This window comes from Oncorhynchus gorbuscha, linkage group LG14 (genome assembly GCF_021184085.1).
Source record: "Oncorhynchus gorbuscha isolate QuinsamMale2020 ecotype Even-year linkage group LG14, OgorEven_v1.0, whole genome shotgun sequence".
Classification (NCBI taxonomy): Eukaryota; Metazoa; Chordata; class Actinopteri; order Salmoniformes; family Salmonidae; genus Oncorhynchus; species Oncorhynchus gorbuscha.
This window is the reverse complement of record NC_060186.1, coordinates 78,150,940-78,167,007: the sequence shown is the minus strand read 5'-3', so window position 1 is coordinate 78,167,007 and position 16,068 is coordinate 78,150,940. Positions and strand designations below refer to the sequence as shown.

General features: G+C 42.9%; 1 protein-coding gene across 1 annotated transcript; it reads left to right on the top strand.

The window, feature by feature from the left end:
* Positions 1-687: 687 nt before the first annotated feature.
* On the top strand, positions 688-15,330 carry LOC123995429 (prepronociceptin-like). The gene is made up of 3 exons (XM_046299032.1): positions 688-776; positions 10,314-10,558; positions 14,018-15,330. The coding sequence occupies exons 2-3, from the start codon at positions 10,412-10,414 to the stop codon at positions 14,669-14,671; spliced, it is 801 nt and encodes a 266-aa protein (XP_046154988.1). The 5' UTR covers positions 688-776; positions 10,314-10,411; the 3' UTR covers positions 14,672-15,330.
* Positions 15,331-16,068: the final 738 nt, after the last annotated feature.

Sequence of the window (16,068 nt, the reverse complement as noted above, 5' to 3'; positions counted from 1 at the left end):
TTTGATAGTGGTTTGATAGTGGGTTTGATAGTGGTTTGATAGTAGGTTTGATAGTGGTTTGATAGTGAGTTTGATAGTGGTTTGATAGTGGTTTGATAGTGGGTTTGATAGTGATTTGATAGTGGGTTTGATAGTGGTTTGATAGTGGGTTTGATAGTGGGTTTGATAGTGGTTTTATAGTGGTTTCATAGTGGGTTTGATAGTGGGTTTGATAGTGGTTTGATAGTGGGTTTGATAGTGGTTTGATAGTGGGTTTGATAGTGGGTTTGATAGTGGTTTGATAGTGGTTTGATTGTAGGTTTGATAGTGGGTTTGATAGTGGTTTTATAGTGGTTTCATAGTGGGTTTGATAGTGGGTTTGATAGTGGTTTGATATTGGGTTTGATAGTGGTTTGATAGTGGGTTTGATGGATGGTGGATATACAATTTGTTTGTTTGTTCTTAGAGCACTAGAGATAAAAGTGATGTAGGCCAAGCCTCATATAGTACATCAGTGTTGATCACAGAATTAATGTATGGTATCTCCATTGTGTGCGTAACAGGGTATACCCCACGTCACTCTCTCCCTCCCCTCGGCTACGTGAATGGTGAGGTGAGGGGAAGGGGGAGGGGTCGGGGTATGTGCTAGGGGAACGAGTGTGTCACTATAAGAAGCCAGAGAGGGGAGCATGCAGACAGTTGGTTCAGAGAAACTCTTCGAAGCCTAAGGACAACACCTTACCGCTACTGCCACTCTGCATCCACAAGAGACCAAGATTCAAAAGCAACAAATACAGGTAAGAGAGAGATTTGTTTGATTTCCGTGTGTGTGTGTGTGAGTGTATCTGTGTGTGCATGCATTGGATAAGATAATATTTATGTGTACGGTAGTCATGGGTTTAAATACTTAATTATGCCTAAGGGTAATATCATTGGACAGAATGCTTATTACATTGAAACAATATAGAGAAAAGTACATGATGATGATTGGCTAAACAAAGGGTTCTGGTTCCTTTCATTCACACTGGATTTTCTATCTTTCCTTATATACTTTATACCAGCATTTCTTAAACCTGGTCCTTTTAGTTTTTACCCTAGCACTGTACACCTGATTCCACTAATCAACTCATCATCAAACCTCTGATCAGTGGAACCACGTGAGTGTAACACTAGAGCAGAAAACTACAATGTGGACAACGTTGTGTCCCCAGGACCTGTTTTTACAGGATACACGTTCCACCTTGAATAACACTTGTATTTCCATTTACTCCATTTAGCGTTGCGTTGTTATCACCTTGCTGTGTCCCCTGTGGCCCGTGACACCGTCGTCATTACCATCGCGCTGAGTATGTTCCATTCCCATAGCATCATAGCAACTGTCCACCTGTTTCTCTGGTTCGCCAAATGAATGAACAGAGGAATAAAAAATATCATCGAGAGTCACGACACCCAGCCTATCTGCTGACTTAGGAGTTGTCTTTCGTTTCAGTAGTTATCGTCCAGCTTACTCATGCTTTCACGAGGAACCTCTTTGATGTATTGTGTGTGTGTGTGTGTGTGTGTGTGTGTGTGTGTGTGTGTGTGTGTGTGTGTGTGTGTGTGTGTGTGTGTGTGTGTGTGTGTGTGTGTGTGTGTGTGTGTGTGTGTGTGTGTGCGTGTGTGCGTGTGTGCGTGTGTGTGTGTGTGTGTGTGTGTGTGTGTGTAGTTTGTCCAATCAATGATGTCGGCGTGCAGAATTGATTTCTGCCGTAACATCAGGTACATGGTATGTTTAATTAGTGACTACTTGCGACGTTATTATCGGATTTATCATCATAAATTACTAACAGGAAGATACATTAATTCATTATGTTCTAATCTATAAGAAGTGCTTGTAGTGTACAAAGCCCACTGGACCATGCACCATTATGTATTGTTTTAAGTGCACAAGTGTGCACTACGTCATGTACCTTTATGTATTGTTTTAAGTGTACAAGTGTGCACCAAGTCATGTACCTTTATGTATTGTTTTAAGTGTACAAGTGTGCACTACGTCATGTACCTTTATGTATTGTTTTAAGTGTACAAGTGTGCACCAAGTCATGCACCTTTATGTATTGTTTTAAGTGTACAAGTGTGCACTACGTCATGTACCTTTATGTATTGTTTTAAGTGTACAAGTGTGCCCCAAGTCATGTACCTTTATGTATTGTTTTAAGTGTACAAGTGTGCACTACGTCATGTAGGTTCATGCCTTTAGGCCTACGTGCTTCAGGGGGGGGTTTATTAAGCTCTAACAGGATGGTTTATTAAGGTAGCCAGCTCCAACAGGATGGGTTATTAAGGTAGCCAGCTCCAACAGGATGGGTTATTTATTAAGGTAGCAGAGGATATAGCTTAAGGTAACTCGCTCTAACAGGCTGGTTTATTAAGGTAACTCGCTCTAACAGGCTGGTTTATTAAGGTAACTCGCTCTAACAGGCTGGTTTATTAAGGTAGCTAGCTCTAACAGGCTGGTTTATTAAGGTAACTCGCTCTAACAGGCTGGTTTATTAAGGTAACTCGCTCTAACAGGCTGGTTTATTAAGGTAGCTAGCTCTAACAGAGGGGTTTATTAAGGTAGCTAGCTCTAACAGAGGGGTTTATTAGGGTAGCTAGCTCTAACAGAGGGGTTTATTAAGGTAGCTAGCTCTAACAGGATGGTTTATTAAGGTAGCTAGCTCTAACAGAGGGGTTTATTAAGGTAGCTAGCTCTAACAGAAGGTTTTATTAAGGTAGCTAGCTCTAACAAGATTGATTGAAGATCTAACAGATTTTTACCTTGTCAGCTCGGGGATTCGATCTAGCAACCTTTCGGTTACTAGCCCAACGCTCTAACTACCTGCCGCCCCAAAGGTAGCCAGGTCTAACAGGGTGGTTAATTAAGGTAGCTAGCTCTAACAGGATGGATTATTAAGGTAGCTAGCTCTAACAGGATGGTTTATTAATTAAGGTAGCTAGCTCTAACAGGATGGTTTATTAATTAAGGTAGCTAGCTCTAACAGGATGGTTTATTAATTAAGGTAGCTAGCTCTAACAGGATGGATTATTAAGGTAGCTAGCTCTAACAGGATGGTTTATTAATTAATGTAGCTAGCTCTAACAGGATGGTTTATTAATTAAGGTAGCTAGCTCTAACAGGATGGTTTATTAATTAAGGTAGCTAGCTCTAACAGGATGGATTATTAAGGTAGCTAGCTCTAACAGGATGGTTTATTAATTAAGGTAGCTAGCTCTAACAGGATGATTTATTAATTAAGGTAGCTAGCTCTAACAGGATGGTTTATTAATTAAGGTAGCTAGCTCTAACAGGATGGATTATTAATTAAGGTAGCTAGCTCTAACAGGATGGTTTATTAATTAAGGTAGCTAGCTCTAACAGGATGGATTATTAATTAAGGTAGCTAGCTCTAACAGGATGGATTATTAAGGTAGCTAGCTCTAACAGGATGGTTTATTAATTAAGGTAGCTAGCTCTAACAGGATGGTTTATTAATTAAGGTAGCTAGGATGGATTATTAATTAAGGTAGCTAGCTCTAACAGGATGGATTATTAAGGTAGCTAGCTCTAACAGGTAGTTTATTAATTAAGGTAGCTCTAACAGGATGGTTTATTAATTAAGGTAGCTAGCTCTAACAGGATGGTTTATTAATTAAGGTAGCTAGCTCTAACAGGATGGTTTATTAATTAAGGTAGCTAGCTCTAACAGGATGGTTTATTAATTAAGGTAGCTAGCTCTAACAGGATGGTTTATTAATTAAGGTAGCTAGCTCTAAGCTCTCAGTCATGGCCAAGCTAGTAGGCCTTTCCATTGTTTTATATTTTTCCATTAGTGTTTGACAGTGCTTTTAATTTGTGTTATTTTCATTCTACTTCCTCTTTGTCCTTTAGCACCCAATTACACCAGACAGAATACCCCAACATTATAATCCGAATACCTTGCATTATAATCCATACAAGCTGTAGCCTGGGGTTTTATTTTTAATTGTTTTGATAGGTGGAAAGAGATAAAAAAATAAAAAAACGTTATCTGTAGGCTATGATTATTGTTGTTTTCCTCCGAAATAAAAGCATAATAATTAAGATCCTGAATATGATTTGAAAATAAGTATTGTGGAGCTGAAGGTCTGCCCTAAAGCTGCTCCATCTGTTCTCCATCATAATAACCCTAGGAGATTGCAGTGTCATACTGCCATAATATAAACAGTCTGCTCAATTAAACTAACACGACGATGCTGGAAACGCATAGAATCAGTGGTGGTCTATCATATTGTCACAGGCTTCGATATAATAGAATTACTTCATATTATCCACACAAATGCTATTTTATTAAGGGAAACCTCGTCCCCAGGCTGGCGCAAGAGGATTGCGCAAAGCATTAAAAGTGTATTTCAAATTCTGTAGGATAGAAGTGGCAAAACCCCTGAATCGACAGAGACCTAGTCACAGTGCTACTTTCAACAGACCTAGAGACAGTGCTACTTTCAACAGACCTAGAGACAGTGTTACTTTCAACAGACCTAGAGACAGTGCTACTTTCAACAGACCTAGAGACAGTGCTACTTTCAACAGACCTAGAGACAGTGCTACTTTCAACAGACCTAGAGACAGTGTTACTTTCAACAGACCTAGAGACAGTGCTACTTTCAACAGACCTAGAGACAGTGTTACTTTCAACAGACCTAGAGACAGTGCTACTTTCAACAGACCTAGAGACAGTGCTACTTTCAACAGACCTAGAGACAGTGTTACTTTTAACAGACATAGAGACAGTGCTAATTTCAACAGACCTAGACACAGTGCTAATTTCAACAGACCTAGAGACAGTGCTAATTTCATCAGACCTAGACACAGTGCTAATTTCAACAGACCTAGACACAGTGCTAATTTCAACAGACCTGGAGACAGTGCTAATTTCATCAAACCTAGAGACAGTGTTACTTTCAACAGACCTAGAGACAGTGCTAATTTCATCAGACCTAGAGACAGTGCTAATTTCATCAGACCTAGAGACAGTGCTACTTTTAACAGACCTAGAGACAGTGCTACTTTTAACAGACCTAGAGACAGTGCTACTTTTAACAGACCTAGAGACAGTGCTACTTTTAACAGACCTAGAGACAGTGCTACTTTTAACAGACCTAGAGACAGTGCTAATTTCAACAGACCTAGAGACAGTGCTAATTTCAACAGACATAGAGACAGTGCTACTTTTAACAGACATAGAGACAGTGCTACTTTTAACAGACCTAGAGACAGTGCTAATTTCAACAGACCTAGAGACAGTGCTACTTTCAACAGACCTAGAGACAGTGCTAATTTCAACAGACATAGACACAGTGTTACTTTCATCATCAGAGGTACTCATGATGAAACTACTTCTAAAGGCAACAGCGCATTGGGCACAGATGTCAGTTCAACGTCTGGCTTTGATTTACATTTGGTTGAGTTGTCAACTAACATGAATTCAATGTGAAATCAACAACAACAACATTTTTTGTTATTGTTGTTGTTGTGGAAACAACGTTGATAGAACCAGTTTTTTTTTGGCCCAGTGGGACCTGAACAAGTGTCACTGAACTGAACTGTCATGTTTTGTCATAGATTGTCATGTCTTGTCCCTGTGCTTTCTCTTCTATTCGTTTCCCCCTGCTGGTCTTTTAGGTTCCTTCCCTCTCTCTCTCTCTCTCTCTCTCTCTCTCTCTCTCTCTCTCTCTCTCTCTCTCTCTCTCTCTCTCTCGTTCCGTTCCTGCTCCCAGCTGTTCCTCATTCTCCTAACTACCTCGTTTACTCTTTCACACCTGTCCCCTATTTTGCCCTCTGATTAGAGTCCCTATTTCTCCCTCTGTTTCCGCTTCTGTCCTTGTCGGATCCTTGTTTGCTGTACTGTGTTCTTGTTCCGTCCTGTGGTGTTTTTGCCTTCTTCAGATGCTGCGTGTGAGCAGGTGTCTCTATCAGCTACGGCCTGCGCCAACCCGAAGCGACCTGCAGTCTGTGGCCGCTTCTCCTGTTGTTCCCCTCTACAGACTAGAGGATTTCTGTTATTCCTGTTTGGACATTACCTGTGAAAGAATTCAGGATTAGTCGTTTTCTGTTAAGACTATAATAAACTCTGTTTCTGTTAAGTCGCTTTTGGGTCCTCATTCACCTGCATAACATGAACACTCCTCTCATAGTTATTTCCTTACACAGACATCGGTATAACTCTCTTCCTCCAGACAGTACATTTACATAATCTATTTACATTTGATTAATTTGACAGAAGCTTTTATCCTGAGAGACTTATCAGTGGGCAAAAAAAAAAAGGTTGATGTTTTCCTTTTAATCCATTTTGACAACTGGGTTATAATCAGTACCTACACAATCTCATGTCTTCCTTCACCTTGGCATTAAATCCTTTACATCCTGTACACACTATACCTATTCCGTATCCCCAGCCTCGGCTGTTGGACAGTGATTCAACCTTCTCCTGTGTGATACCATAGGTGTGTGGATCCATACTGCAGGATTAGGATCTATACAGGGTTGTTGCAGACCTGGGTTCAAACGCTATTTGAAATCTTTCAGATAACCTTGAGAGTTTGCTTGAGTCTGCGTGGAGTTCCAAGCGGGCAGTGTTTTTAGTTTTGCGACATTTATATTGGTTTATTGCACCAGAAATCCTTAATCACTCCCAGCTAAAGTATTTGAAATGATTTAAAATACTAATTGAGCCCAGGTCTGGAGACAGGAGTGCTCTGCTGTTTACCAGTGGCTGGTATAATCAGGTAGTCCTACCTTGGGAGGATTAGCACATTGTCTCTGGCTCAGATATAGATCAGTCATTTTACATTTCCTCCTCCAGGATGACTGCTTAACAGAGATTCTGACAGACTATCGCGCTCACTCAGCGTCGCTCTTCTACATCGTATTGTCAAATATGTTGAAGCCCATTCAGAAAAGTGATGTTGACACACCTGGTTGTAAATCCAAGTGAAGTGAGCTGAGTAATTGAACAAAAGGGCTCTGAGCAATGATGTATATAAACCCTTTAAACATTTCAAAGAGAAAATTACAAGAGTTTAAGTATTTTTTGTTATTGTAATATAGTGGGTACAGTAACATTAGAACTTTATTATACTTTAATTTTAGGGAAAATGTTTTGATATATTTCTTTAGTAAAAACCATGGGGGAGGGAGGTGTGATGGCTTCTAAACAGCGACCCCTGTCAGTCGTTTAATGTATATATAAATCATTGGTTCTGAGGCACTACAACTTCACATCTACTAGTTAGTATAGACATTGGAATTTACACTCTGAGAAAAAAAAGGGATATGAAAGTTTTTTGGGGGGGCTGTCCCCATAGGAGAACCATTTTTAGTTCCAGGTAGAACCCTATTAGGTTTCGGGTAGAACCCTCTGTGGAAAGGTTTCTACATGGAACCCACAAGGGTTCTACCTGGAACCCAAAAGGGTTCTACCTGGAACCATAATGGGTTCTTCAAAGGGTTCTACCTGGAACCATAATGGGTTCTTCAAAGGGTTCTACCTGGAACCATAATGGGTTCTTCAAAGGGTTCTACCTGGAACCATAACGGGTTCTTCAAAGGGTTCTCCTATATGGGAACAGTGGAAGAACCATTTTCGGTTCTTTTTTTTCTAAGAGTGAGGTAATTTCTTGAAGAACTGTCCTCTCCCCTGTCTTGGCCTCGGAAACACTGTCTGCTCTTTATATCTCCTTATATATTTATGTCATTTCAAACAAGTGAAAAAGTTATTATCAAACAGAACATCATAAAAAAAAAACTCCTTCAAGTCACTTCTCAAAAACGTATCAAAAAACATTAATGATGTGTGAAGATTTAATAGGTATGAGAGAGAATTTTAATCGTTTCGAAATGATTTTCTCCTCGAAAATCACCTTACCTAGTCTTGACATAGAATAGCCCTTTTCAATATTCACTCTGCACGTCTTTATGCACGCTGGAAAGACATATGTGACATCATATATATGACATCTTAATGCCTTATTATCCTCATGATCATATATTGGCACCAAATGGTACCCTCGTCCCTATATAGTGCACTATTTTGGACCAGAGTCCCATGGGAATAGGGTGCCAGTTAGTGTCTAATACAGGAGTATAGTACCAGGGCCTTATGTTGGTGTCTAATACAGGAGTATAGTACCAGGGCCTTATGTTGGTGTCTAATACAGGAGTATAGTACCAGGGCCTTATGTTGGTGTCTAATACAGGAGTATAGTACCAGGGCCTTGTGTTGGTGTCTAATACAGGAGTATAGTACCAGGGCCTTGTGTTGGTGTCTAATACAGGAGTATAGTACCAGGGCCTTATGTTGGTATCTAATACAGGAGTATAGTACCAGGGCCTTGTGTTGGTATCTAATACAGGAGTATAGTACCAGGGCCTTATGTTGGTGTCTAATACAGGAGTATAGTACCAGGGCCTTATGTTGGTGTCTAATACAGGAGTATAGTACCAGGGCCTTATGTTGGTGTCTAATACAGGAGTATAGTACCAGGGCCTTGTGTTGGTGTCTAATACAGGAGTATAGTACCAGGGCCTTGTGTTGGTGTCTAATACAGGAGTATAGTACCAGGGCCTTGTGTTGGTGTCTAATACAGGAGTATAGTACCAGGGCCTTGTGTTGGTGTCTAATACAGGAGTATAGTACCAGGGCCTTGTGTTGGTGTCTAATACAGGAGTATAGTACCAGGGCCTTATGTTGGTATCTAATACAGGAGTATAGTACCAGGGCCTTGTGTTGGTATCTAATACAGGAGTATAGTACCAGGGCCTTATGTTGGTGTCTAATACAGGAGTATAGTACCAGGGCCTTATGTTGGTGTCTAATACAGGAGTATAGTACCAGGGCCTTATGTTGGTGTCTAATACAGGAGTATAGTACCAGGGCCTTGTGTTGGTGTCTAATACAGGAGTATAGTACCAGGGCCTTGTGTTGGTGTCTAATACAGGAGTATAGTACCAGGGCCTTATGTTGGTATCTAATACAGGAGTATAGTACCAGGGCCTTGTGTTGGTATCTAATACAGGAGTATAGTACCAGGGCCTTATGTTGGTGTCTAATACAGGAGTATAGTACCAGGGCCTTATGTTGGTGTCTAATACAGGAGTATAGTACCAGGGCCTTATGTTGGTGTCTAATACAGGAGTATAGTACCAGGGCCTTGTGTTGGTGTCTAATACAGGAGTATAGTACCAGGGCCTTGTGTTGGTGTCTAATACAGGAGTATAGTACCAGGGCCTTGTGTTGGTGTCTAATACAGGAGTATAGTACCAGGGCCTTGTGTTGGTGTCTAATACAGGAGTATAGTACCAGGGCCTTGTGTTGGTGTCTAATACAGGAGTATAGTACCAGGGCCTTATGTTGGTATCTAATACAGGAGTATAGTACCAGGGCCTTGTGTTGGTATCTAATACAGGAGTATAGTACCAGGGCCTTATGTTGGTGTCTAATACAGGAGTATAGTACCAGGGCCTTATGTTGGTGTCTAATACAGGAGTATAGTACCAGGGCCTTATGTTGGTGTCTAATACAGGAGTATAGTACCAGGGCCTTGTGTTGGTGTCTAATACAGGAGTATAGTACCAGGGCCTTGTGTTGGTGTCTAATACAGGAGTATAGTACCAGGGCCTTGTGTTGGTGTCTAATACAGGAGTATAGTACCAGGGCCTTATGTTGGTGTCTAATACAGGAGTATAGTACCAGGGCCTTGTGTTGGTGTCTAATACAGGAGTATAGTACCAGGGCCTTGTGTTGGTGTCTAATACAGGAGTATAGTACCAGGGCCTTGTGTTGGTGTCTAATACAGGAGTAAACGGTGGCAATGTGAGTCAGAAGCGCAAAACTTTGTTGGTTGGTCGGATCGTGAGTGAGCGGCAGCGCCGTTCCTTCTTCGCGTTCCCCCACTCTCCTTTTTTTCCTTGTTTCCTCGCTCTCATTCATTTCCTCCCTATTAAAACCACCAGGCAGCTAATGCACAGTACAATTACTGAGGCTGATAATGAACTCCCCTTTGTGACTCTTTAATGCACGTATTGCACTGTGTATAAAACAAGCTGCTCCTGCATCTGAGAACTCGTTCTTCATAGACTTTACAGAACAGGCCCTCGAGGTCTGTCTATCCTATCTGGAAAGTGGACACACTTGACCAATTTAACTTTTCTCAGTTGTATTATGCTGTTGTTGTTGTTGTTATTGTTGGTGTTGTTGTTGTTGTTGTGCCCCTGCTCACCCCTTTGAAATGAGTGACTAACCTCCTCTTTCCTGACCTCTGTGTCTTCTCACCAGGCCGTGCCCTACTCCACATACCCTACACTTCCGGGCCTCCACCCTCTTCCCGTCCCTATTGCCCGTCTGTCCCTCCCTCCCTCCCTCTGTAGTGAGTCATGAAGTGGTCCCTGTGGAGCCTACTGCTGCTGGTGGTGCGTCTGTGTTCCCCAGGACGAAGTGACTGCCAGGGTGACTGCCTGGCCTGTGGTCTCATACTACCCATACCCAACCCCCAGACCCAGCAGCAAACATTCAACACACTGGTGAGTGACTGTGTGTGTGTGTATGTCCTTCAAGCAGAATGGGGATGATGGTTGTATGGATGATGGTTGTATGGATGATGGATGATGGTTGTTTGGATGATGGTTGTATGGATGATGGTTGTATGGATTATGGTTGTATGGATGATGGATGTATGGATGATGGATGTATGGATGATGGATGTATGGTTGTATAATTGATGGTTGTATGGATGATGGATGTGTGGATGATAGATGATGGTTGTATGGATGATGGATGATGGTTGTATGGATAATGGTTGTATGGTTGTATGGATAATGGATGTATGGATGATGGATGTATGGTTGTATGATTGATGGTTGTATGGATGATGGATGTGTGGATGATAGATGATGGATGATGGTTGTATGGTTGTATGGATGATGGATGTATGGATGTATGGTTGTATGGATGATGGTTGTATGGATGATGGATGTGTGGATGATGGTTGTATGGTTGTATGGATAATGGTTGTATGGTCGTATGGATGATGGTTGTATGGATGATGGTTGTATGGTTGTATGGATAATGGTTGTATGGTTGTATGGATGATGGATGTATGGATGATGGTTGTATGGATGATGGATGTATGGATAATGGTTGTATGGTTGTATGGATGATGGATGTATGGATGATGGTTGTATGGATGATGGTTGTATGGATAGTGGTTGTATGGTTGTATGGATGATGGATGTATGGTTGTATGGTTGTATGGATAATGGTTGTATGGTTGTATAGATGATGGATGTATGGATGATGGATGATGGTTGTATGGATGATGGTTGTATGGTTGTATGGATGATGGATGTATGGATGTATGGTTGTATGGATGTGTGGATGATAGATGATGGTTGTATGGATGATGGATGATGGTTGTATGGATGATAGATGATGGTTGTATGGATGATGGTTGTATGGATGATGGTTGTATGGTTGTGTGGAGGATAGATGGTGGTTGTATGGATGAAGGGTATATGGTTGTGTGGCTGATGGATGTGTGGATGATGGTTGTATGGATGATAGATGATGGTTGTATGGATGATGGTTGTATGGATGATGGTTGTATGGAAGATGGATGTGTGGATGATAGATGATGGTTGTATGGATGTGTGGATGATGGTTGTATGGATGATGGTTGTATGGATGATGGATGTGTGGATGATAGATGATGGTTGTATGGATGTGTGGATGATGGTTGTATGGATGATGGATGTGTGGATGATGGATGATGGTTGTATGGATGTGTGGATGATGGATGATGGTTGTATGGATGTGTGGATGATGGATGATGGTTGTATGGATGATGGTTGTATGGATGATGGATGTGTGGATGATAGATGATGGTTGTATGGATGAAAGTTGTAGTGTGATCATCATTGTTTATTTGAAAAAAAAACTTTCTCCCTAAAAGTTTTATGACTCAGCATTTACAAGTTAGAACAGTAATTGAGTATTCTGCCATTAAGGTGACTCATGGGATGTAGCAGTGCTAATGTAGATAATCATTCTAATGATGTTTCTGACTGAGGCAGCTTAACGAAGCAAATAGCACACCTGGGTTTAAACACTATTAGAAATATATTTTTTTGGTGTTTGCTCTAGCTTGCCTGGAATGCCAGATGGGGTGATGAGTTTTTCAGTACTGGGACTATTCTATAGGTTCCATTAAGCCAGTCAAGCTTAATCAAGCCCAGCTCAAGTATTTGAAATGGTTTCAAATACTCTTTGAACCCAAGTAGTTCTGAGACATAGCAGTGCTGATAATGATTCTGTGGGCTGGTGCAGCTGGGTGATAGAGCTCTGTGGTAATATAGCAGCTAATTGGCTGTTGCAGCTGGGGGATGGAGCTCTGTGGTAATATAGCAGCTAATTGGCTGGTGCAGCTGGGTGATAGAGCTCTGTTGTAATATAGCAGCTAATTGGCTGGTGCAGCTGGGTGATGGAGCTCTGTGGTAATATAGCAGCTAATTGGCTGTTGCAGCTGGGGGATGGAGCTCTGTGGTAATATAGCAGCTAATTGATTGGTGCAGCTGGGGATGGAGCTCTGTGGTAATATAGCAGCTAATTGATTGGTGCAGCTGGGTGATAGAGCTCTGTGGTAATATAGCAGCTAATTGGCTGGTGCAGCTGGGTGATAGAGCTCTGTGGTAATATAGCAGCTAATTGATTGGTGCAGCTGGGTGATAGAGCTCTGTGGTAATATAGCAGCTAATTGGCTGGTGCAGCTGGGGATGGAGCTCTGTGGTAATATAGCAGCTAATTGATTGGTGCAGCTGGGTGATAGAGCTCTGTGGTAATATAGCAGCTAATTGGCTGGTGCAGCTGGGGATGGAGCTCTGTGGTAATATAGCAGCTAATTGGCTGGTGCAGCTGGGGATGGAGCTCTGTGGTAATATAGCAGCTAATTGGCTGGTGCAGCTGGGGATGGAGCTCTGTGGTAATATAGCAGCTAATTGATTGGTGCAGCTGGGGATGGAGCTCTGTGGTAATATAGCAGCTAATTGATTGGTGCAGCTGGGGATGGAGCTCTGTGGTAATATAGCAGCTAATTGGCTGTTGCAGCTGGGTATGGAGCTCTGTGGTAATATAGCAGCTAATTGGCTGGTGCAGCTGGGGATGGAGCTCTGTGGTAATATAGCAGCTAATTGGCTGGTGCAGCTGGGGATGGAGCTCTGTGGTAATATAGCAGCTAATTGATTGGTGCAGCTGGGGATGGAGCTCTGTGGTAATATAGCAGCTAATTGATTGGTGCAGCTGGGGAAGGAGCTCTGTTGTAATATAGCAGCTAATTGGCTGGTGCAGCTGGGGATGGAGCTCTGTGGTAATATAGCAGCTAATTGATTGGTGCAGCTGGGGATGGAGCTCGGTGGTGCTCTGTATTAGCTGTTTATGAGGGTGATGCAGACAGAGATTGATGATTGACACATTGTATCAGGAACTTCCAGATGGAAAGATTATGGTTTTATTGTTACATAGATTCCCCACCACTCACTGAGAGATTGTGAGGCCATTACATGGTCTGCATTCACACACACCCCACACACACACACACACACACACACACACACACACACACACACACACACACACACACACACACAAATTGCTGCAACGATCTGACGTGAGCAGAATCTCCCGGTGATCCCATTTCCACTTGATACGGATAAATCATTTCCGTCAAAAGCTACCCATTCTCTTTTGATGTGAGCCGCATTTCACACAACTCTCTTCAATTCATCTCCAATCCGAAGGGGATTATTTAACAGGATTTACTGTTTACTTCATCAAAAATGATAATTATAACAGCTATCATGGGCCTGTCAGGTACGGCATGAGTCTCAAATGACTCCCTTTAACCCAAACAAACATACTGGGCTACTTGACGCAGAGGACATATAGTCTTGACTCTACTAACACCTCTCCCTGTCCTTCTCTGTCCACAGGTGTGTCTGTTGGAGTGTGAGGGTCACGTCTCTACTGCCCTCACCTGGGAGCTGTGTCAGCGAGCCATCCTACCGCACTACCTCCTCCCACCAGATGGCGGTGCTGTGTCTAAGAGAGCAGCAGAGGAGCTGAACCTGGGCCCTGTTCACCCGGAGTCTGATGGACAACTCCTCTACTCTGCAGCCATGGAGCACTACCAGCAGGACAGAGAAGACCAGGAAGACAGGGCCCTGGAGCAACGTGATGCCCAGTACGACTCCTCCCCACTGGGCTCGACCGAGGAGGAAGACTCCCTGGCTCTGGAAAACAGGGAGAAGAAGGAGGAAGAGGACAGGAGGAGGAGCAGTGAGGGGGAGGGAGGAGTTGAGGAGGAGGAGGCCACGGTCCAGCTGATCAAGCGTTTCGGGGGCTTCCTGAAAGGTCACCATGGTTATAGGAAGTTTATTGGCGGGCCGGTGGGGCGGCCATTGCAGAAACGCCTAGGAGGGTTCATCGGGATCAGGAAGTCGGCCAGGAAGTGGAACAACCAGAAGAGGGTGAGCCAGCTCCTCCGGCAGTACCTGGGGATGACCAGCAGCAGCATCCCTGGCCGCGGTGTTGGTCGGTTCAATAACCCAGGCCAGGGATTCAGGAGGCTACCCAGCCGGCTGTAGCCTCCCCTTCCCTCCACAACCCCCCGGGGGAGCAGAATTCTCTTCTCCCCTTCCCTCCACAACCGCCTGGGGGAGCAGAATTCTCTTCTCCCCGAGCCTCCACCCTCCCAAGTACCTCCATAGAAATGATAATAACTTTAGTTTACCGTTTGTCTACTATTATTTCAGTGTTCTATTCCTATAGTTACCAACTATGTCTACAAGGACCGTGAACTCCCTCGTACCTCATCAGCCTAATGAAGAAGAGTAATGATATGGTCATTCTGAAACCCATCCGGTGTTGTGAAGAGAAGTAAGGAACGTTTCCTTCCAGCCAATCAATGTTTCTCCCACTCTACCGTCCCAGTTAATGAACTGCATCCTGAAAAAATAAAATTACAATGTAATATTGTGTGTCAGTATCGTAAAATCCAGACGACATGATACTAGATGGTGGATATAATACCATCCCATGTTAGGATGATGACTGGATGGATGTTTATGATGTATGTATGCACTTTAACTTAGCTTGAGCGAGTGAGAGGTTGCATTTGTTATTTGCACTCTTCACGGTCTCTGGATCATTAAAGAACTGGTGATCTGCATCTTCTCTATTCTGGGAATATACTGTACGTCACTGGGCAGAGAACAGTCGTCACTATCTGGCCAAGTTGCAAAGTTGAAAGCCCCTGCCTATTCTACAATTTATCTTCTTAAAATCTGATTTTAAACCCAACCCTAACCTTAATCCTAAACTTTACCTCCAACCTTAGGCTTGCCCACCTCATTTTTTATTTACACCAAAAAGTTCCTTTTAGTTTTTCTTAAATGTTTCTCCTTTTTCATAAATGTTTACTCTATAGCCAATTTAGATTTTGCAGCTTGGGCATATAGTGGGAACCGCAGATTGGATCAGCTAACAGACAGTAGATATTAGGGTAACACTGCTCCCTGGTGTTGGTAGAGTAGAATCAGCATCCCAGACAGTAGGGTTACACTGTCCCCTGGTGTTGGTAGAGTAGATCAGCATCCCAGACAGTAGGGCAACACTGCCCCCCTGGTGTTGGTAGAGTAGATTAGCATCCCAGACAGTAGGGTAACACTGCCCCCCTGGTGTTGGTAGAGTAGATTAGCATCCCAGACAGTAGGGTAACACTGCCCCCTGGTGTTGTGTTGGTAGAGTAGATTAGCATCCCAGACAGTACGGTAACACTGCCCCCTGGTGTTGGTAGAGTAGAATCAGCATCCCAGACAGTAGGGTAACAATGCCCCCTGGTGTTGTGTTGGTAGAGTAGGTCAGCATCCCAGAGAGTAGGGTAACAATGCCCCCTGGTGTTGGTAGAGTAGATCAGCATCCCAGACAGTAGGGTAACACTGCCCCCTGGTGTTGGTAGAGTAGATCAGCATCCCAGACAGTA